An 18,982-nucleotide genomic window follows, 5' to 3' on the forward strand; every position below is an offset into this window, starting at 1 on the left:
AAAGGAGCTGCAGAACACGTCATGCTGATCTCGAAGTCGCGAGATGCTGCTGTTTGATGTCTGTCCCCCCACGTGGTCCTTAAGCCTCTATTAAAATAAGTTGTAGGCAACTTTGGCCACTAATACGCAGCTCAGGGATACAATGTAATCGTGGTCTCATACTCAGGAATCAACGACACACACATCTAAAGTTTTAAATTTTGTATCAGTACTATAATAACACAAAATGAACAAATATACACAACATGTCAAGTTTGGCGAGGTCATACCCAGAAGTGGCAACTGATACGGTTGCTTGCACTCAGTTTCATTGGCTCTAAATACCGTGTCTCAATACTGTGTCCCGGTATCGGAAACGTGCAATTGGTTAATTTTGTGGGCAGCGGCCTCAACCATGCCTAAACTTCAAGAATGAACTCGAAGGATGCACCTGTAAATGTTTTAAAACGGTAGAAAAATACTCTGATACCGACATGGGTAATGTGTAATTTCGACTCAATAATGTGGTCTGCTTCACGTGCCACGGATGAAGAACCCGACACTTGTGCCTGTGTTCTCGAAAGCGCTGGAGGCGCCCTACGTAGGACGTACTATGTTTATAGGTTATGTGTCTGTGGAAAAATTATTATATATGTATATCACATGACTTTCTCATATGTGATGCTACAGAGCAAGAACTAAAAAGCCCTCAGCCAGTCTTGCGTCCCCCTGCATTTCACTAAGGCATTGCGACATTTAGAAATTGTTGCTGCTGGTGCCATTCGTGGAATGGCGCAGACCCACCACGTTGTCCAAGCCAATATTCGGGCGTTAGGCGCGGTGAAGTGAAAAAAATAACGCACTTTATAAAACGCAGTTCAATTAAATGAAAAGAATGTGAAACTAGTAATTCAGTGCTCAGAATTACAAGAACCCAAAGCGGCGACGGAAAGCGTGATAACAGTCGCAAAAACAATGAAATGATGATCCGAGCTAGAGTAAGGAAGAGGAAGAACATAGCGCGCTCGGCACCCGATTCTCGCACGGCGGCACGTGAAGAGGACGAAGGCACCAGCCATCGCCCTAGCTGACCGCACAAGACGTGACGACCGCTCGAACGCCTCAGGATGCGGTTCTCGGAGCAAAACCTTCTCAGCAGGCGCGACCTCAGAGCTGGCGATACTGAGGACCCGTTTATTAAGACCTCCTACGTGTACACGGTCAGCTCCTGCATGCTTCTAGTGGTGGTGTTCTTCGTCGTTCTACCAGGAGCACTGGTGCCCTACTTCCGCAAGGTGAGCGCTCATGAATGTCCGTTTCCCCGCTGCTAGATATCTTTATCACTCTTCTAAGGGAACTAACTCTAGCTAAGCTTTGTTTATACGAACAGGAGTCCTTCTTTATTATTGCGATATAACTTATATTGGCAGTCGAGGCGCGTTCGTGCCGTCGGCGCCACCGCCGTGCTATTAGGGTATCGACGGCCCACGTCCCCCTCACGCGTGGAGGGACGGTCTCTGGAGACGCGAGAGACGGGCAGTGCGCTTGCCTGCAAAATCAACGAGGCCTAGTGGTCGCACCTTCAGGCTACGCTGGATCGGTTCTGCAGCTGAGCCAGGGCAGCTTTGCCGGCATGACCGTTGTGCGCACTAACATTAGCGCTCCTGCTTTTCACCTGTCAGCAGACCACACCGTAGCGCACACCCCGGTGCGCACGGAACGAACAGTGCACTTCCAGATACAAACGCCTGACGGTTTTCCATCTGTATCATCTATGTGCACCATTCAGGTGCGACGCCTGCGACGCTGGTGCTGGCGGTCCTAATTACGCCAGCGCCCTGGCAACTATCACACTGTAAGATAACGTACGCCCTTAAAACTGAATAACGGTGTAAATCGGTCTATAACTCAGACCCTTACACCAAAAAAGGAAAGGTTGTTAAGCTGTGAGCAGGCAGCTTTACACGCTTATTCACTTTCAAGGGTGTACATTATTTTACAGTGTAATAGCAACGAGAGCACTGTTTTTGCTACGTAACAGCAGCGGCCTCGCGTGCTTTGTCGCGCCGACATGTCGCCGCCGAGTATCCTTTAGAACACTGTCTCAGGAGGTTCAGTGCAACGCTAAGTATTGCTGTTACTTGCATAGCTTCACCCTTCGGCCGAAACTAACCGATTTTATTTATTTAATTGTTTTAAATTTTTCATCGTGTTATATTTTTGTGATCTACCGCTTTGCTGTTCGATTGGCCTGTTGAAAGCTTGTTGAAGACGGGCTCTGCATTCACAAGTGCCTTCAAGTCACTGTAGAAATCTGTTATCTCGTGATATTGCCCGAGTATCGCTGACTATAGCCAGAACACTTGAGTGAAACTAACTTAGGAATATCCGTCACTGGGTTAAGATGTTTCACCATTTACATGCTACGTTTCCGAGGTCAAGATTTGAACCCTTAAATATCTTTGCTAGGTCCCGCAGTTGGGTTTTTCTATTAATGTTGCTATTCATTTTCTATTAACTTACTAAAAAAGTGACGATAAATTTTTCTGCAGGAGAAAAATGACAGCACATTGTTATGTCGGACATAGTATGAGCGTGACTATGAAAGAGTTTGCCCCGATTTTTTTAGCCTAGTTACGGCTGTAAATGCGAAGTCAACATATCCATTCGTACCAGTGGACCTTTCTCGGATCGGCCCGGCCTTATCTGCCGGTTGCTCCGTGGCACGGCGCTGCTGTAAGTTGAAGATGGCGATTGTGCGTCACACGTCCACGGCGTGCGAGCAACGAAGTGTGGTTCGTTTTCTATGGAGCAAGGGACGAACGCCCATCTAAATCCACAGCGAAATGCAGCCCACTTATGGGGAAAGGTGTCTTGCTTTGAGAAGCGTGTAGTGGTGGTGTTGTGAGTTCGCAAAAAAGGCCGTGAAGCCAAGATAGCAGTCTGGCGGTGGTTCCACAGTCAGTCGGACAAATTCTATCACAGGGGCATCTCAGATTTAGTGCTGCGGTGGGACAAATGTCTGAACCGGTGTGGGGACTATGTGGAAAAATAGTGTAATGTATGTAGAATAGTACGTTATATTTGTAATTACCGGTATGTACCTTATTTTGGCTACTACAAAATAGGGGCAAAGACTTTCTGATTCGCCCTCGTATTAGTCAAAGCGGCCGGGCAATGACAGCCTGCCCTTTCGAATGATAACCTTTGTTAATGCAGCCCAGAGCTCCACATAAACAGTATCGTAAATGTGTTTACCAATAAGTTACCAGCGAAGATCGTTCTTAGTTTGGTCTTCCTAATTGTATTAGACAATAATAAACATTATACTTGCATATCGAGACACCATTACACAAACAATAAGGCTCCGCGACAAAACAATAGCCAATATGACAACACTACGCCCAACAGAGAGTATCCTTACTCACTAGCGCATCAGCAAATCCGTTTGCTATACAAATCCATGTATAGGTATTTCACCGTTTTTAAAGGGGCACTCAGGCACTTTCTGAACGCAATAAAAAATGGCTGTGGCTTAGCTAAGGTTAAGCCCAGGATGCGAAGCATACTAGAGTAGAAGTACTCCCAGATACACTCGCAACTTCATCCTTTACCTCGGACTCTGTGGAGGAACGCTGCTGTTTAGCCGCGTACTGTGCACGTCGCTTGGCAAGCCGAACTTCTCGTTCTTCGGCCGTTTCCGTGGCTCTTTGTAACTTGCGCTTTGCGGTCTGACGAGCGGCCCTTTCCTTTCCCGCCATCGCGCTATATAACTGGCCTGGACGAGAGCGCGCCGCTCCTTTATACAGCTGTTAACACGCCAGTGCCCTAGCGGGAGGAACGGGAGTTAGGCCGCAGCACCGGCTCTGCGACCGCAGGCGAGCGCAAGAGTTGAGCCCGGCTTGCAGCTGTTGTGACGTCAGTGCCCTAGCGGGAGAAGCGGGAGAAGCGGGAGTTAGGCCGCAGTACCATCTGTGCGACCGCAGGCGAGCGCACGAGCTGAGACCCGGCTATGTTGCTACGCGGCCGCAAGCGAGCGCACGAGTTGAGCCTCCGCTTTTGCAGCTGTTATGACGTCATATGGTAGCTACGCGGCCGCGCGCGGCGCAGCAAGGAAGAGCGTGGTTGTGCGGCTAGTATGCTTCGCATAAAAATATTGGTTATTTGTAGTCAATGCTTCGTGAACATCTCACCCAAGGATTATTTCGCTGCACGCCGCAGGGCACCTAACCAACAATCTTATATAATAGATCATTTGCTCTGTTGTGAAGCTTTCTACGGGCCCCCGCTTTCTTCCAGCCATATGTAATATAAGCGGTGGAGTTACAGCGCGCGCGGTGGGTTATTGCAGTGTTTTTTTCCTCGCCGTTTTTCGAAACGCCAGCCGGCTACCAGCTAACGTCAGGTGGCACCTTTCCATAGGCGCCAGCAATCGGGCGACCGTTTTTCATAACACGCGAGCGTGAGCTCGCGCACGCATATTTCCAAATGTATTAGTAACACGTAAACGATGGTTAGGTGATCTATAACGGTTTCTGTCAATGGGATTGCCACTCCTTTGTCACTTTTGAGTGCGTTTGTTAGAGTCCAGTCTCGAAAGATTATAATCATCGCCTGCGGTGAGAAAACAGGTGAGTGGAACCGATGAGTTGAGGGAGGAGGGAGAAAGTATATAAGCATCGCAATCTTGGCATCCCGGTGCGTTTCATGGATTTGAAAAAAGAATTTCGGGAATCCACTCTTTGCAAAGGCATATTACTCACTCCAGCGTGTTGCTCCGGTATCAAGAAAAGGCGCTTCAGAATCTCATTAACTAGCGCTATAATATATTAATATAATATATTACTATGATATACTACTATAATATGTTAATATAATATATTCACGTCGAGCAGAAACTCTGTTTGGGGTGACCACTTCAATCTAATACATGCTGCTATAATGCGGGAGAACACTTTAACCTGCAATCGTTGTACTACTGCGGGGGCTTGGTGCTGGTGCATTTATTTTGCAAATAGCGCAAAATTAGGCAGAATAGGCTGCTAAAAACGCGTCGAGTTATTTGATAAATGCGAACGCATTAATCAAAATAGCAAAGCAAAATACCCTCGCAAAAGAAAACACTCGCGCTATTGCCACGCACTGCATGCTCACGCCCTCTAAAGCCACAATTGCTTTTTGCCAGATAGTAAGGCTTACACATAGGTGATCTTTTAAGGCATTTGTGCAGCCTCCATGATTGTGATTAACCCTACAAAGACACTTTTGACTATGAATAGAGCAGCGCCTTTGCAGGGTTAAGAATAAGACTCAACGCGTTGACCGCGTGATCATGTACAGATCCCTTTTGTTGCTGGGACTGCTACGTGCATTATACCGCGCAGGTGCCTAAACAAATGCCTTCGCGAGGACCGGCAAGCTGTTGCGACGCAACGATTACACAGCACCGTTTAACCGTATAGAAGAGACAGTATGATTACTGCACGCGCATAATAATAGAAGCTGCACAAATGCCTCAAACAATCGTGTACGTATATGGGTAAGCAAACCGTCCATCACAATGGCAAAGATATGTCTTTGGAAAGCGCAGGCATACGTGCTTGCGTGCTGGTCCAGAGTGATAGCGTTGCTGTTCTTCATGCGGTAACATTGTAAGCGGACTTCATCCACTTCGGAGGCATCTTAACAGAAATTATGCGCCAATCTCAACGGCAGTGCAATCTAATACTGCGTCTCAAAGGGCTAAATGTCACGAGGGGAAAATACCAAAAACTGGCACGGGACGCATGTACCAAAAGTTTCAAAGATGGGCTTTAGCACATGAGCAGCATACGTGTTATCGTGGCCTACTGGTTAGAGCATAGGGCTGCTGTGCTGGAAGACAGAGGCTCGATCCCGTACCATCAACCATGCATTTTTTATAGCGTTATAGCATACATACTTCACTCTTTTTGGAGGTATCTAACCGAAAACTCAAGGTGTGTTGAGCGTACGGGACAGCATCACAATGTGCACGAAATAACAAGTTTTTAATACATACAAAGTACAGAAACGTCACGTCGATAAATGAGAGTATGCAGGGACGCACGGGCGCACAGCTGTCGAGACAGCATAAGTATGCTATCGCGTACTTGGAGAGTTAGCAGTGGTATTTTCTGGCCTGTCATTTAGATTAGTTTCTTGCTTTAGTATTTGTGTGTCTTAAGGTATATTCGTACATGTCTCGGGTTCAGTAATATACCACGGGCAGTTGGAAGTCAGTGCTTCTCCTTGTTTGCTTCTTCAGTCTAGTTTTGCGATGTTACACGAGAGCTGATGGTCTCGCTGTCTTCAAAGTTGCCCGACTCGTAAGTCGAGAGTGTTTCTGCAGTGACCGCGCCGTTTCATCTTGGCCGAGTGCAGGTTCGATACTTGTCCGACCTTCCGAAGCTCGAGGACCAAGGCCGGCTGCGACAACAGGGCTTGCAGGGACCTTTAGTGCTGTGCCAGCTTAGCGCGGAGAGCTTCTCGCGACCAGAGCCGTGGGCGTACCGGGCAGAGCACATACCTACCGAACACTGCACCCACGTGGTGTTCTCCATGCCAGGCCTCAAGGACTGGTTCAACGACCTCATCAACTACGACGTGTACCACGTGGCAACGCGGCCTTTCTTCTGGCGTGCCGTCGACCTGTTGCTCGAGCGTAAGGGCGCGCACCTGCTGGTCAGCGTAGGTGCGTTCGGCGACGTAACCAATCTGATGGCCGACGTGGCTGGCAACGGTGACACCATGGCCCGATTCTCGCGAAACATGGTGCGATGGGTGCTCGGCAACAAGCTGGACGGCGCGTTGCTTGCCGGTGTGTTTCCAGCTCCTGCCAACATGCGCAACGCCATGGTCAAGATGGTTAAAAAACTTGGCACCTTGTTTCGCGTCCACCACATCAACTTGGGCTTGGTCGTTCCACCGCAGGCACAGCTATTTCACACCCATGGCGCTGGGGTGAAGCTGGCACATTTTGTGGACCTCGTCGTCGTCACGGTGAGTCTTCGACTGTTGCAGAAACTGGCCTGTTCGTGCCTTTTTGGGTGGAAGGGCCGCGTGTAGGGTTACCAGACGCACTTGGTTAGCGGATAATGAATGATGTCTCGTGAAGCGACTGTCAAAGCTAAGCAAGGCAGATGCCACATGAAACCTCTGATTTAAGCGTAAAACATGGCTGCTACTGATGGCACTTTGAACCGGCCCCTGTTGCGAGTTAAGCTTATTGCTTCTCGCAAGTTTTCAGGTAATTTTTCCGTGAGGTTGTCGTTATGCTCACTTAGTTTCTGAGCTATTTTTCTCGCGCTTGTATACATAGTTTGTAGTCTCCTAAGTGCGCTACTATCGTGGTGTGGGCCCAAATATCTCACTTTTCACGCGCTTTATTATACTTAGCTCTGCGTATGCACTTCAGATTCCTCATCTGTGCATACTGGCGATCACCGTTCGACGTCGTCTCCCTTGTCGGCGAAGCGGTCGTTCAGAATAAACGGCATCTCAACTGTTGCTTCACAAAACAAATAAACTGCTCACGCATCGATTTCGTTTCGCACATCCGTCCCTCGAATGAGATGGCCTAATGAATTTCTCGTACTACCAAACCTCTCACTCTCTTGGCGTTACGTGTTATGATGAGTATAAATAGCATCGTCCGAGTGCCTAGGAAATTGCCTGGGTCAGGAACATAGCCCAATACCTTCGCGGATACGAGAAATGTGCACCGAAATCGAAGGGCCATGAGTTGTAATCCCTTGGTGACAGCCCATTAGAGCCCTCGGGACATTTGCGACCCAGGTCAACAAGGAACCGTCAGTGCGGAGTGCCGCAGAAAGCGCGCTGAACATCGGCAGCGCGATCGAGCTTCTGCGCGAAAGCGGCGTGCCGGCCTCCAAGTTGGTGCCCACCTTCAGCATGGAGGTTACCGTGTACAAGTTCCTTGACGCACTTGACTCCATCAACAACACGTCCCCTGTCGCGCTGCCATACTACACAGTGTGCGAGAGCATCCAGCAGGGAGGCTGGGAACTGATGTTCGACTCCAGCACCCATTCCAACTTTCTTCACAGGTCAGTGCTTGCCGCAGGTGGCGCTGCAGAATCCACCGCGCTGCGAACTCTGCGAACATAATAAGCTATCGAAAGAACTACAGAATGGTTTTGTATTAGGCAGGTGCATGGACGATCATCTATTTCTAATCACGCAGTCGATATATTCGAATTGCCAATGAACAAAACTTCCCTTTATAGTTGGCATTACTTGAAATAACTGGTGCGTGCGACAGCGCAAGTACAAATTTTGTGTATTATTTCTAGAGAGGAAGTTCTCGATAAGATCAAGATTTTTACTAAATGAAGTATATCACAATAATAAATTACAGATATCGAGTGAAGTGCGACCTAGCGGGGAGACAATTGACATTCAGATAGGCTTGCGCGAGAGCTGCCCATATGGCTTGTCCTCTTTAAGACATCGTGGATGGGAAGCATCGAAAGGAGGCTAGAAGCAAGTTAGGTGATAATCGCCTGTACAAACAAACACCGTAGTGGTGGAGCAACGGCTTCCGAATTTGCTGTACGCACTCGATAGGATGCAGATTCTCAGATGTACAGGGTGTCTTTCTTCCTTTCTTTCTGTGGACTATGCAGATGTTTTAAAAAAGTCGGGGTGGACCAATAATCGAACTTTTGAATAGGAATCGAATATTACACACTAACTGTTTGTATTAAAAAATGAAATATTCGGTATTTTCGAACACCAAAAGGGAACCAAATATTTCACAGCAACTTAGCATTAAAGCTCTACTACTGTTCTCCGTCTGCTGAACAAAGTGTCGCAAATTATCCGAAGTGAAGCGACAAAAGCTTTCGAGGCAATGCAGAAACAAAATTATTAATGCGAGCTTTGTTTTTGGTTTCGCTGCGGAAACCTGCATGACTACTGGTGAGTTTTGTGTGTAGTCTGTAATTTAATGTCTTTGGCAGTCTAGTTATGCAACAATATTACATCAGGGTTTTTTCCCTTTCAACTAACCATTTTATATATGTTTGCTGCATACGAGTCATTCAGCAGTTCTTTTTTTCTTTTCCTTTTCCACAACTTCCGATATTTTTTTCCGCAATCATTTATTTAGCAATCTTGGAAAGCTGGTCACAGCAGCCATTCATTCTGAGGAATTTTGCTTGCTGCAATTTTCTAATGTTGTTGAGAGGCTATTGGTCCAATTTCTTAATGGCAATTAGTTATCTTGTGTTTAAAACTGATACTAATTGTTCCCAATAGTTAGCTCTCTTTTTTACACTAGTCAGTACAGGCCTGGTGCCTAAATATACCAAAATAAATATTCCCGCTGAAGATGTACGCGTCTTCGTTTCACTATTTGATATTCGATTGGGTATTAGACAGTTACTATTCATATTCGATTTGTATTCGAAAAATGCGATATTCCCCCACCTCGAATAAAGGCTATGAGCATAGCAAAAGTGGCGTTCTTGCAGGTAAGTTACTAGGCGAGGCGAAACTACTTTGCCGCTAATAACGTGAGTTCCAGGAGACTAATTAACAAATAATTGCTGATTGCATTTTTTCATTAGCACTTTAGGGGCAGTTATTTAAGCTGCAAATGTGGCGGCAGTGACATTTAATGTACCTTCATTTTTTTATCTTGAAAATCGCACATAAGTTGAGGAATTGATCATCCAATTTTAACTCTCATCCCAGGCAATACTGAAACTAAGAGCATCTGGAGCGCAGAAAAAGGCGGCGCCGCTATCATACCAAACGGAAACGCGCCTTGACTAAATATGGGACGAAGTTTGACACTGAACGTTGCGGCCAGTCGCGGCAGATACTGATACGTCAATTTTTGCCTTCGTCACTTCTTCACGGGGCGCTTTTGTCTGGTGTAGCAGCGGGGCGTGTTTGATATCAATATTGGCTGGTTTGAGCGCCGAAATTCGGTGATGAATATCTCGGAATTTTTTTCAATTTTTAAGATGGTAACAAAGTGATGTGGACAAGGCGGATGTGGAACGTCGTTTTTACTGTAGGCGTCACGAGAACGTGATGTTTTTGGGTGAAGGCAACTAGTCAATAAACCCACACATGCTACCTGAAGGCATCAATGTTGCCCCTCGGTCCCCTCGGTTAACCCCCTTTCTTCTCGTTTACATAACGAGGGTCTCGAATCCGTCAACATTGATGCCTTCAGGTAGCATGTGGGGGTTTATTGACCAGTTTCCTTCACCCAAAAAAGATCACGTTCTCGTGACGCCTACAGCAATAACGACGTTCCACATCCGCCTTGTTTACATCACTTTGTTACCATCCACGTCCGCCGCCAAGGTCTGTGAGTGGTGGCGCTGGCTAACACTCCCAGGGTTCTACCAGGACATATAAATACCCAAGAAAGTGGATGGGGGAAACGACGCCGCGGTAGCTCAATTGGTAGAGCATCGCACGCGAAACGCGAAGGTTGTGGGTTCGGTTCCCACCTGCGGCAAGTTGTTTTTTCATCCACCTTAATTTCCATTAATTTATCGTCCTTTTATTTCATTTATTAAGCACAAGTAATTTCCCCTATGTTGTCCTTCGTGTATGTGTTTGTTGGCTTCTTATGATATGTACTAAACTAAGGATGACGAAAATTTGTTTTTCACCTATCAAAGTGGAGTATTTTATTCCTTCTTTATAAGCTAGGGCTTGAGGACTAAATGCTAAAGGCAAAAATTAGACAATATAAATTATTTCTGCCAATGCTATATGTGAGCCACGGAGACGACTTATCACATAATAGTAGCGGGTTTTTCCGTTCGCAGCCCAAACTATAGACGGGGCAAGGGGAAATATCCAGGGAGTATTTGCATTTATAAACAGCCACAGGGTGTCTATGCGAAACGTTAAGATAAGATGAGACATGAGTGTTGGTGAACAACAATGATGGCACACACTTGTCCGGGCACCGAGAAAATCTAGGTGGCAAATTTTCGTTTAGCTTAACAAACAAGGCGGTTGTCTCGATTGCGCGACATTACGGTTCAGAGCTCCTAAATCGTAATGAGCCTCTTAGCGACAGGAAGGCCGATTCTGACGTCGCGCGTAGTTTTCTGTCAGGAACATGTAGTCATGTCACCATCTCTGACTTAAAAAACACCGCTTTGCACTGGGATTCCCAACAGAACTTAGCGCTTTCAAGAAGCTAGCGCGGCCACATCCATTTAGGTGCACAAACTTCAGTCGCAATCTCTGCATTACTAACTGTTTCAGAGATTGCTGCAAATCGTCACTAGGCTCGCCTCCTTAGCTAATCGGCGTGCAGTCAGAAAACCTGCGGATATAAAGGCATTCTTTCTCACTGGGCGTAAGAAGCCTCGGGTAGCAAATGGCGTGAAACTAAGTTTGGATGATCTAAGCTCACATACAAGTACCGTACAGTGCAACTCAAATGTTTTTCTGCACGTAAAAACTCGGGCAGTACGACGTTCAGGCTTTGTCATAGTCCGACTTTATGCGTGCGTGTGCGCAGGCTCGCCATGGTGACGTTTCGTCGAAAATGGTGAGACACTCGTCAGTATAGTATATGGCGCGCCAATGTAGCCAACGCGACGCGGCGGCACTGAACGGACTTTGACATCATCTACGCGGTTATAGAACGTGTTCTATAACTGTTCTATAACCGTTCTATAAGTGTTATGTAAGTTCTATAATATCTATAAGTGTTCTATAACTGTTACCGCGGATATTAAACACCTGCCCAAGGTGGTCGATGGACCACGTCAAGCCTTACTGGCTTTTTGTCCACGATCCTGAACTTCAGTTGTATATTGAAATAAATTTGATTTGATGCAGCCATTGAGCCGGAGTATCCTCGTACAGCACAACAATCAGATTAACTGTACCGTGACTGAGCTATAGGACAAAAATGTCTTGGAAGAAATACGAGTGCCAAGTTGATTAAGTGGCCTCACCACTTAGTCTATCTCGATGCTCCCCATTTCACCGCCGACTGCGCCTGAGAGTTTCACTCCAGCGCTGTATTATTAATTGTGGTTTGGGGGCTAGTTCGTAAAGCATCTTAAAGTGGTTTGACAGGGCACATAGACGGGGACAGAGTGAAGAACAACAGGACACAGCGCGCTGTGTCCTGTTGTAAAAGAAATTCACCTGTTGAGTAGACATTCATGGCTTCCAGCGCAAACAGGATAGAAAAACATATTTTAGAAAAGACGAGCACTACAGAAACTTTTTTTTCGTTCTGTAGCGCAAAATTTCATTGATTCATTGGGTTCAACGTCCCAGAGCAAGACTGCATGAGGGACGCCACAGTACGTGGAGGGCCTCGGATTAAGTTTGACCACAAGAGGTTAATTTTTAATGTGCGCCTAAATCTAAGTACACGAGCGTTTTTGCATTTCGGCCTAATCTAACTGCGGCCGACGTGACCGGGAATCGAGCCCGCAACCTCGTTCCTGCTCAACGAGGTTGTGGGCATTAGCCACTGAGTCATTGCGGCAGGTATGCATGGAATGCATAAGCAACAAACTCATGACGCAGGCGCAAACAACAAAAACCGGCAAGGAAATAATCAATCAATCATTTTATTCTTTAAAGAATATGCAGCATTTGTAATTGTTGACGCAGTGTCAATTCTGTGTCGAGCGAAAACAGCTGGCCACGCAGCGCATTTGGAGTAGATAAAGACGAGTAAAGCGAGGACGAAGAGCGTCAAAGCGCCAAGAGCGGGAGTTACGGAACGCTGGCTACGCTCGTTACGAAGTTTGCTAAATGTGGTCAGAGCGCGTGGGATCAGATTAGAATAGGTCAGGAGCAGGTGCGGAGGGTAAATCCTCGACGTCCTCCCTCCGCGGCCTCGTTGATTCGCTACAGCAGGCAGTGCAGCCGATGAGCACAACTCGCTCAGAATGTAAGCGTTTACCAGAAAAGACCGCCACATATGAGAGGCGGAGCGCGAGCCCTTCGCAAGTAGCATATCAGATATACAGGCATTAATAATCAGCGCCACGTGGTGATTCCGTTATAGAAAGGTGCGCGCTTTGCCGGTGGTGTAGTGTGGCCAAAGATTACTGATTATGTGCTAAGCGCGAAACACAGCACACTTTCAACGTAGCTCATGTTGTCGCATGCAATTCAGTCGTCACAACAGCTTAAGAAAGCATCTGAAGAGAAGAGGGGCGCGGATCAACCCACATAAGTATGACATGACGAGTGTAGAGGTTTTCAACATGATTTCATCCACCTGCCGTGCAAGGCAGTACATCCCTTCTGCCTGAAACATGGACAAGGTTCCCTATGAAGGCCTCAGAAGTTGTCTTTCACTGGCACAAGCGTGGGCCACCCAGCTTTCCTACAAAGTGGTTTAAATGCGACTGCATTACATGTTCCATGAGGCAGAAAATCCGGCGTGATCAAGCGACGGTACCCAAAGTGGCCGATGGCACAAAGAGCAAAAACACGTCATTGCCACGCGACTGGCCGCTTGAGGCACTTTGCGTGTATTCGCGGGCTTCTTTCACGCTCAGAAAAACACTTTTATGTAGCACATATTGAGCAACAAAAAGCTGTATCGGGAGTTTCCCATGTCGCTCTACAATTTTCTCGTTGACATTTTTATCTAATTATAACATTTGAGGAGTTGATTGATTAATTACCACTAATAATCTAATTAGGCGGAATGAAAAAGTAGTTTGAGCATCTCCAAGTGACGGCAAATAACATTACATTTGTTCTGTCCAGTTACGTGGCATTTGCATATTTTAAACTCTGGCAATAGTTAGCTGGGACACCCTGTATAAAGGATCCCTATGGTGACTGCCACTGGAGATGGTCTGCACACTCACCGTTTTTCTCACCCGCTATGTTTATCGCACTAGTTAAAGCATCATGAACACAGTGTTAGAGGGCCCTTATGCGGTAGTTGCAATGCGCTACTGCTGAGTTAAAATCGGTGCACTTTCGAGGCTCATGCGTGTGAGCGCACTATTAGGCTGAAAACAGACACTTCAATGGCACTTTTATGTTTTTGCGTATGGTTAAAATAGTATTCACGTGCTCCATAAAAACTACGCAGCTTTCATTTTATTTGGTCGTCGCAAATGACCTTGCTCTTTTTACGAGCGGAGTACATTTCATCCCGACAGAAAGCATGAGTGGATCAACTTCGACGACGCACGAAGCATCGCTGAGAAGATGGAAGTGATTCGCAACGAATCGGTGGCTGGAATCATGCTGTGGGACATCAGCATCGACGACTTCAAAGGCGCGTGCGGCCCCGTTCACCCACTCGTGGCGGCTGTGTACGCCAGCCTCATGACACCGGGAAAGCTGTCCGAGCAGCCGCTGCTTACTGTCACACCGCAAGCTGAGAACAGCACCGTTGACCACTCGTGATGTACCCTCGTCCAACGTGTTGCTGCACCTGTGGCTGCGAAAAGCAGCAACAACAACAAAAAAAAATGAGAGAAAAGTGAGAATCGCGCAGCTTTGTGTAAAACGCGGGCAACTGCTTTTTTTTTCTTTTTTTTTCTTGCAGTCGCAACCGTTCTGTGATTCTGATCCATTAAAGTGTCCATTTCTGTGTTTGCTGTCAAATCTGGCGCTCATACTGAAGGGTTTGCTTGCCTGTGCCGTCAGTAACCGATCAATTCCTGCATACCTAAAGGTGGTTGCATGTCTCCCCAATGAGATCAAAACGTAAAACCAGTTGAGCGCACCAAGCTATTGCTGCTCCCAAGAAACTGCTGCGCTCTATAGATTGATCTGGAGTCTTGCAGTATGTCGTTCCGCATATCGCATCGTATTGATTCAGAGCGCAGATCACCGCTAAATTTGTCACACTCGTCCTGCAGCGCGAAGCAGAAAGTCGTCTTTGTTGTGTCATGGCTCAGAATAGCCGATATTGATTATTTTCCTAATGCATCAGTGTCGAGGAGCTGAACATACTTTTCCTGTCGGCATCCGGTATATGCGTAAAGGAATCTAGAAAGGCGCGCTAATCGTGTACGACACCTGTCACTTCGTGCTTGATAAACACCGAGTAAACAATTTGCAAAAATATGCAGTGCCGAAGTGTGAAAAGTGTGATGCAGGAAAGTAAACAAAAGAAATAATATAAAACGTACGCCGGTGTGACCCTGTCGTACAGCTATCGAAACCTTGCGTATCCGTACGAGTTTCGCAGTGAAACTAAGAAGCCTTCGTAGAGTGACTTAAAGGTTGCGTTGCGATTAATGTTTGCGAACTTTGTAACGACCCTGCGCGTCTGCACGATCCCAGGAGCCTCGCTGCACCTCTAGATTTATACATTGAACACCGCTTCGAGTCAGTGCGCGCCACTCTGTGTGGCTATTTCGGCTACGACCACTTCTTTGCGTGGCCTTACGTCATATGAAGCCAAGGAGGAGCCTGTTGCTACAGCTAGTGCTTTGAAGTTACATGATTAATACACCATTATGGGCTCCATCACTTCGACAAATACGATCTCTGTCCATTCGCTGTTATTCAGCGCGCTTATTATTATTTTACTACAAAGCGCCAGAATCGCCGTGTTCCAAGAGCGCCGACTTCAATGGTCGAGAGAAAGTCATTATATGGTTTCTTCCCATATCAACTTCTCAACCACATTTTGATCATCCATTATAGGCGGCCGAGCAAGGCCACAGCTTTGTCCATCGCTATGTTGAAGCTAGTGGAGAAGTGAATTGAGGACAGGTTCGAGCTTTCTTGATATGGTCCTCTTTATTGTTCGATATAGGTTCGGCGGCCTATGTGTCGCTTTGTCCGGAGCCTATCGGGCGTGTGTATTCAGGAAAGTATGACAGTTAATTACATTTAATCAAAATATGGTAGCATAAGATCTTTGGTTACACCGACGAACATTCATGGATTTAGCATATTGAGCCCGTTTTAGCCGTGAGGTGCCTGCATTACTTAGCTCGAGAAGGGTCTGTGCCAGAGGTACCAGCTTGCGAAACACAAAGAACGTGAAATAGTAGCGCAATGAAGATTTCTTTCGATGTTCTTATTTACCACTTGAAGAAACGTAGTTCTTCGTCAAGGTTAAACAAGTACTCAAGTGGAGACATACCTGAAGGGAAATGTCGTTGTTGACGGGAACTCAGCCAAGGAAACACGAACTAAATTAAACCACGGCCCGCATTTTGTAACAATTCAATTTAATTTTCTATTGCGCTTTTTTTTTTTATCAAGCGGGGTGTTACGTGGCCGCTCCTAGCGATAACGGTGGCATGGCGGCCTCCGTACCACGTCCGAACCAAGGAGACTGGCGAAAAATGGAAATGGTTTGGTTATTTCACCCTAATCGTCGACTTCGATTATTGAACTGCCGCCAGAAAAAAAAAAAATTATGCACTTTCCGCGCCCATATTGTAATCTACGAGAAACGAAGCTTTCGTGGAGCAGTTATGTAAATATCAAACTAAATTCGATAATTACAGTTAAGTTTAATTTCAATTTACCCAAACGCGCAACCTCATGCAATGTATGTGTTTATGCACCGCAGAAGTTATAACGTTAATCTCACGCAAGTGCTGTAGCGTTGCGCCGTTCAGAAGCTAGGCCGAAATGCAAACACCAAATCTGGCGGACGCACACGGCGAGACGAGCACGCAGCGATGTCACGAGGGCCAAGGCGACGTATGATGCTTGTCGAGGGAAGAATGGGCGTGGGAGGTGGCGCAGAGAACTGTACGACCACAGGGTAATATATAAAGGAGAGCAGACTCTGGCACTCGCGAACGCGTTCGCTCCGTTCGACGCCGCGAACTAGAGCGCGCAGCACGTCGCCGTACCCCTTGTCTCCGCTGCTCAACCCTCTCCGCAACAGGCCTTCTTCAAGTGCTCTTCTTCTCCTCCGCTTCTGCAGACTGCTAGCGCAAATACAGCGCGCCATGTACCGTCGAAATTGGATATTAAATATCCAGCTTGGGAAGGGGCTCTTACGCGGCCCAACAGGGCTGCATAGCAGGCGACAAGCGGACAAAACAAAAACGCCGCTGCGATTCGCTCCGATTGGAAACGCGAGCTCTGCGCTGCTCGGTTGTTTGATAAGTGCTGCAACCTAAATCTATTGCCTTCATTTGATACCCGCTTGTCTCAAGCGATTGTCACGCTACGAAGTTGTCGCATCACGCTGTATCGGGTTTGAGTCTTCAGCTCGGACACGTTGGTTTTCCTGTGTTTTGTTGAACTCAAAGGTGACACCTCATCGCGCATGTAACAGTTTTAGGCTGTTAATCACGTTTGATGGTGAATTAACAAAGTATTAAACAGTTTCGTTTTCTGATAACAGTGCGGTTACGGCAAAGGAAATGATTTTTTTTTCTTACTCCCACATACGGTCTAAAAGCTGTTCAGTGAGTGGAGCACGAATGTTCCTAGAGCTGCCCCAACGTTCCTAAACACTTAGCTGTGTGACGAAATGTAGATTGGCGTTTAGTTTCCCGTAATACTGCTTTTGTAGTCCGCTTTCTTTACTCTTTTAACTTGTGTTCTCTGCGAGGTTAACTATCCATAACATTTTTCTACAATCCACAATTCCTGCGGCATGATATGCATGCGCAAAATTTAGCAAAAGCCTAGATATGCCCTGTGGTATTTTTCCTATACTAATAGCGTGAAAACGCTGTTGGGCGGAGGCAGGGAAAGCGTCGTGTGAATAGACTTCGTGCATGAAAATGTAACCAGCGTGGGTTGTAAATGCGTTCAAATTTATTTAGTGGTTGTCGAGCGAGCACATCTATAAAGAATCATCGTGGCAAGCGAGCATCAACACGCGAGCGTCTGCAGCGCGAGCTGAAGCAGACGAGAAAGATTTATGGGACATTTTATTTTATTATTATTATTCTTTCTTTGGTTTATCAGTATAAATTAATTTTTTATTTATTTAGTTGATGTATAGGTACTCTGAAAATCTGTGTTAGCAGTTCATTCCCATATGATTCGTTCTAAATGTTCGCCTTTAACCCTTTTGGTATGTTTTTGGGTGTATATATGCTTCAATGTATCCAGTGGGGCCAATCCCCCCTCGTTAGTATACGAGCCATGTTTTGAGGCAACAACGCCGTGCAGCGCAAGCCCCTGTAGCGGCAGCTGAAGCAGACGGCAGACGGGGAGGAGACGGCGACTGCACTTGAAGACACAGCAGCGAAAGAAACGCGCCCAAATCTAGCGGCTGGCGCGGAGAAACTGAGTGTCGCCATCTGTGCCCCAAGTGGCAAAACTGCCCCTTCACCGCCTTGAAAAGGGAACACTGCTATCAGATTAGACTGCTCTCCCGGCGTGGAATTCCCTAGGCTGCGCTTTTCGTACGCGATTTCTTAGCCAAAAAGTTATTACGCTAAGATAAAGGTGCAACCGAAGTGGCGTAGCATTTTAATTGCGGCGTCGTATGAGAGCGAGCTAGGAGGAAGCAAAGCTCCGATTAAACGGTAAGCAGTGAAGGAAGCACGGTCAACTGATAGCATGATCGCACATCATGCACCTGTAGATGAGACTATATTCTTACGGCAGATCACTACACATCCCTATTCGACAGCTTCCATTTCCGGGCGTCGACGCTGCTTGTCGGTGCTGTAGCAGATCTGCTACAGCGCCGACAGGCACAACCACGCGCGCCCGTTCACCGCACCACCGCCAAAAGAATAGCAGTGAAGTTTCACGCATTCTTCTCGCATTTCTGCGAGACACAAGACTGATGGACACATGGTGACAATTTCGCGCATAAAGAGACGCTCAGTCGGAGCAATTGCCGGCCAGGTTTGCCCTGCTAACACCGCATGTAACATCACCGCCGCCACCGCGAACACGTACCGTAATAAAAAGTGACTAAATGCCTTTATGTCGGTACTAATTACGGGAAGGAAAAAGAAAGCTGTATACTCATAGTTCAAGGCGCCTCAAGGGAAGGCGACCAGCACCCGTATGTTCATCGATATGGTATGTGATAGCG

At 46.8% G+C, this 18,982-nt stretch overlaps 1 protein-coding gene across 1 annotated transcript; it reads left to right on the forward strand.

Moving 5' to 3' along the window:
* The first annotated feature begins 1,037 nt into the window (after positions 1-1,037).
* Positions 1,038-14,617, forward strand: LOC126547047 (endochitinase-like). The gene is made up of 4 exons (XM_050194879.2): positions 1,038-1,274; positions 6,382-6,999; positions 7,795-8,066; positions 14,154-14,617. The coding sequence occupies exons 1-4, from the start codon at positions 1,107-1,109 to the stop codon at positions 14,401-14,403; spliced, it is 1,308 nt and encodes a 435-aa protein (XP_050050836.1). The 5' UTR covers positions 1,038-1,106; the 3' UTR covers positions 14,404-14,617.
* Positions 14,618-18,982: the final 4,365 nt, after the last annotated feature.

Source organism: Dermacentor andersoni, chromosome 1 (assembly GCF_023375885.2).
Source record: "Dermacentor andersoni chromosome 1, qqDerAnde1_hic_scaffold, whole genome shotgun sequence".
Lineage (NCBI taxonomy): Eukaryota > Metazoa > Arthropoda > Arachnida > Ixodida > Ixodidae > Dermacentor > Dermacentor andersoni.

Coding starts and splice junctions, on each gene's coding strand:
- LOC126547047 (XM_050194879.2), top strand. CDS start 1,107: ATGCGGTTCTCGGAGCAAAACCTTCTCAGCAGGCGCGACCTCAGAGCT. Junction 1,275..6,381: donor TGGTGCCCTACTTCCGCAAG/GTGAGCGCTCAT, acceptor GGCCGAGTGCAG/GTTCGATACTTGTCCGACCT. Junction 7,000..7,794: donor TGGACCTCGTCGTCGTCACG/GTGAGTCTTCGA, acceptor TTTGCGACCCAG/GTCAACAAGGAACCGTCAGT.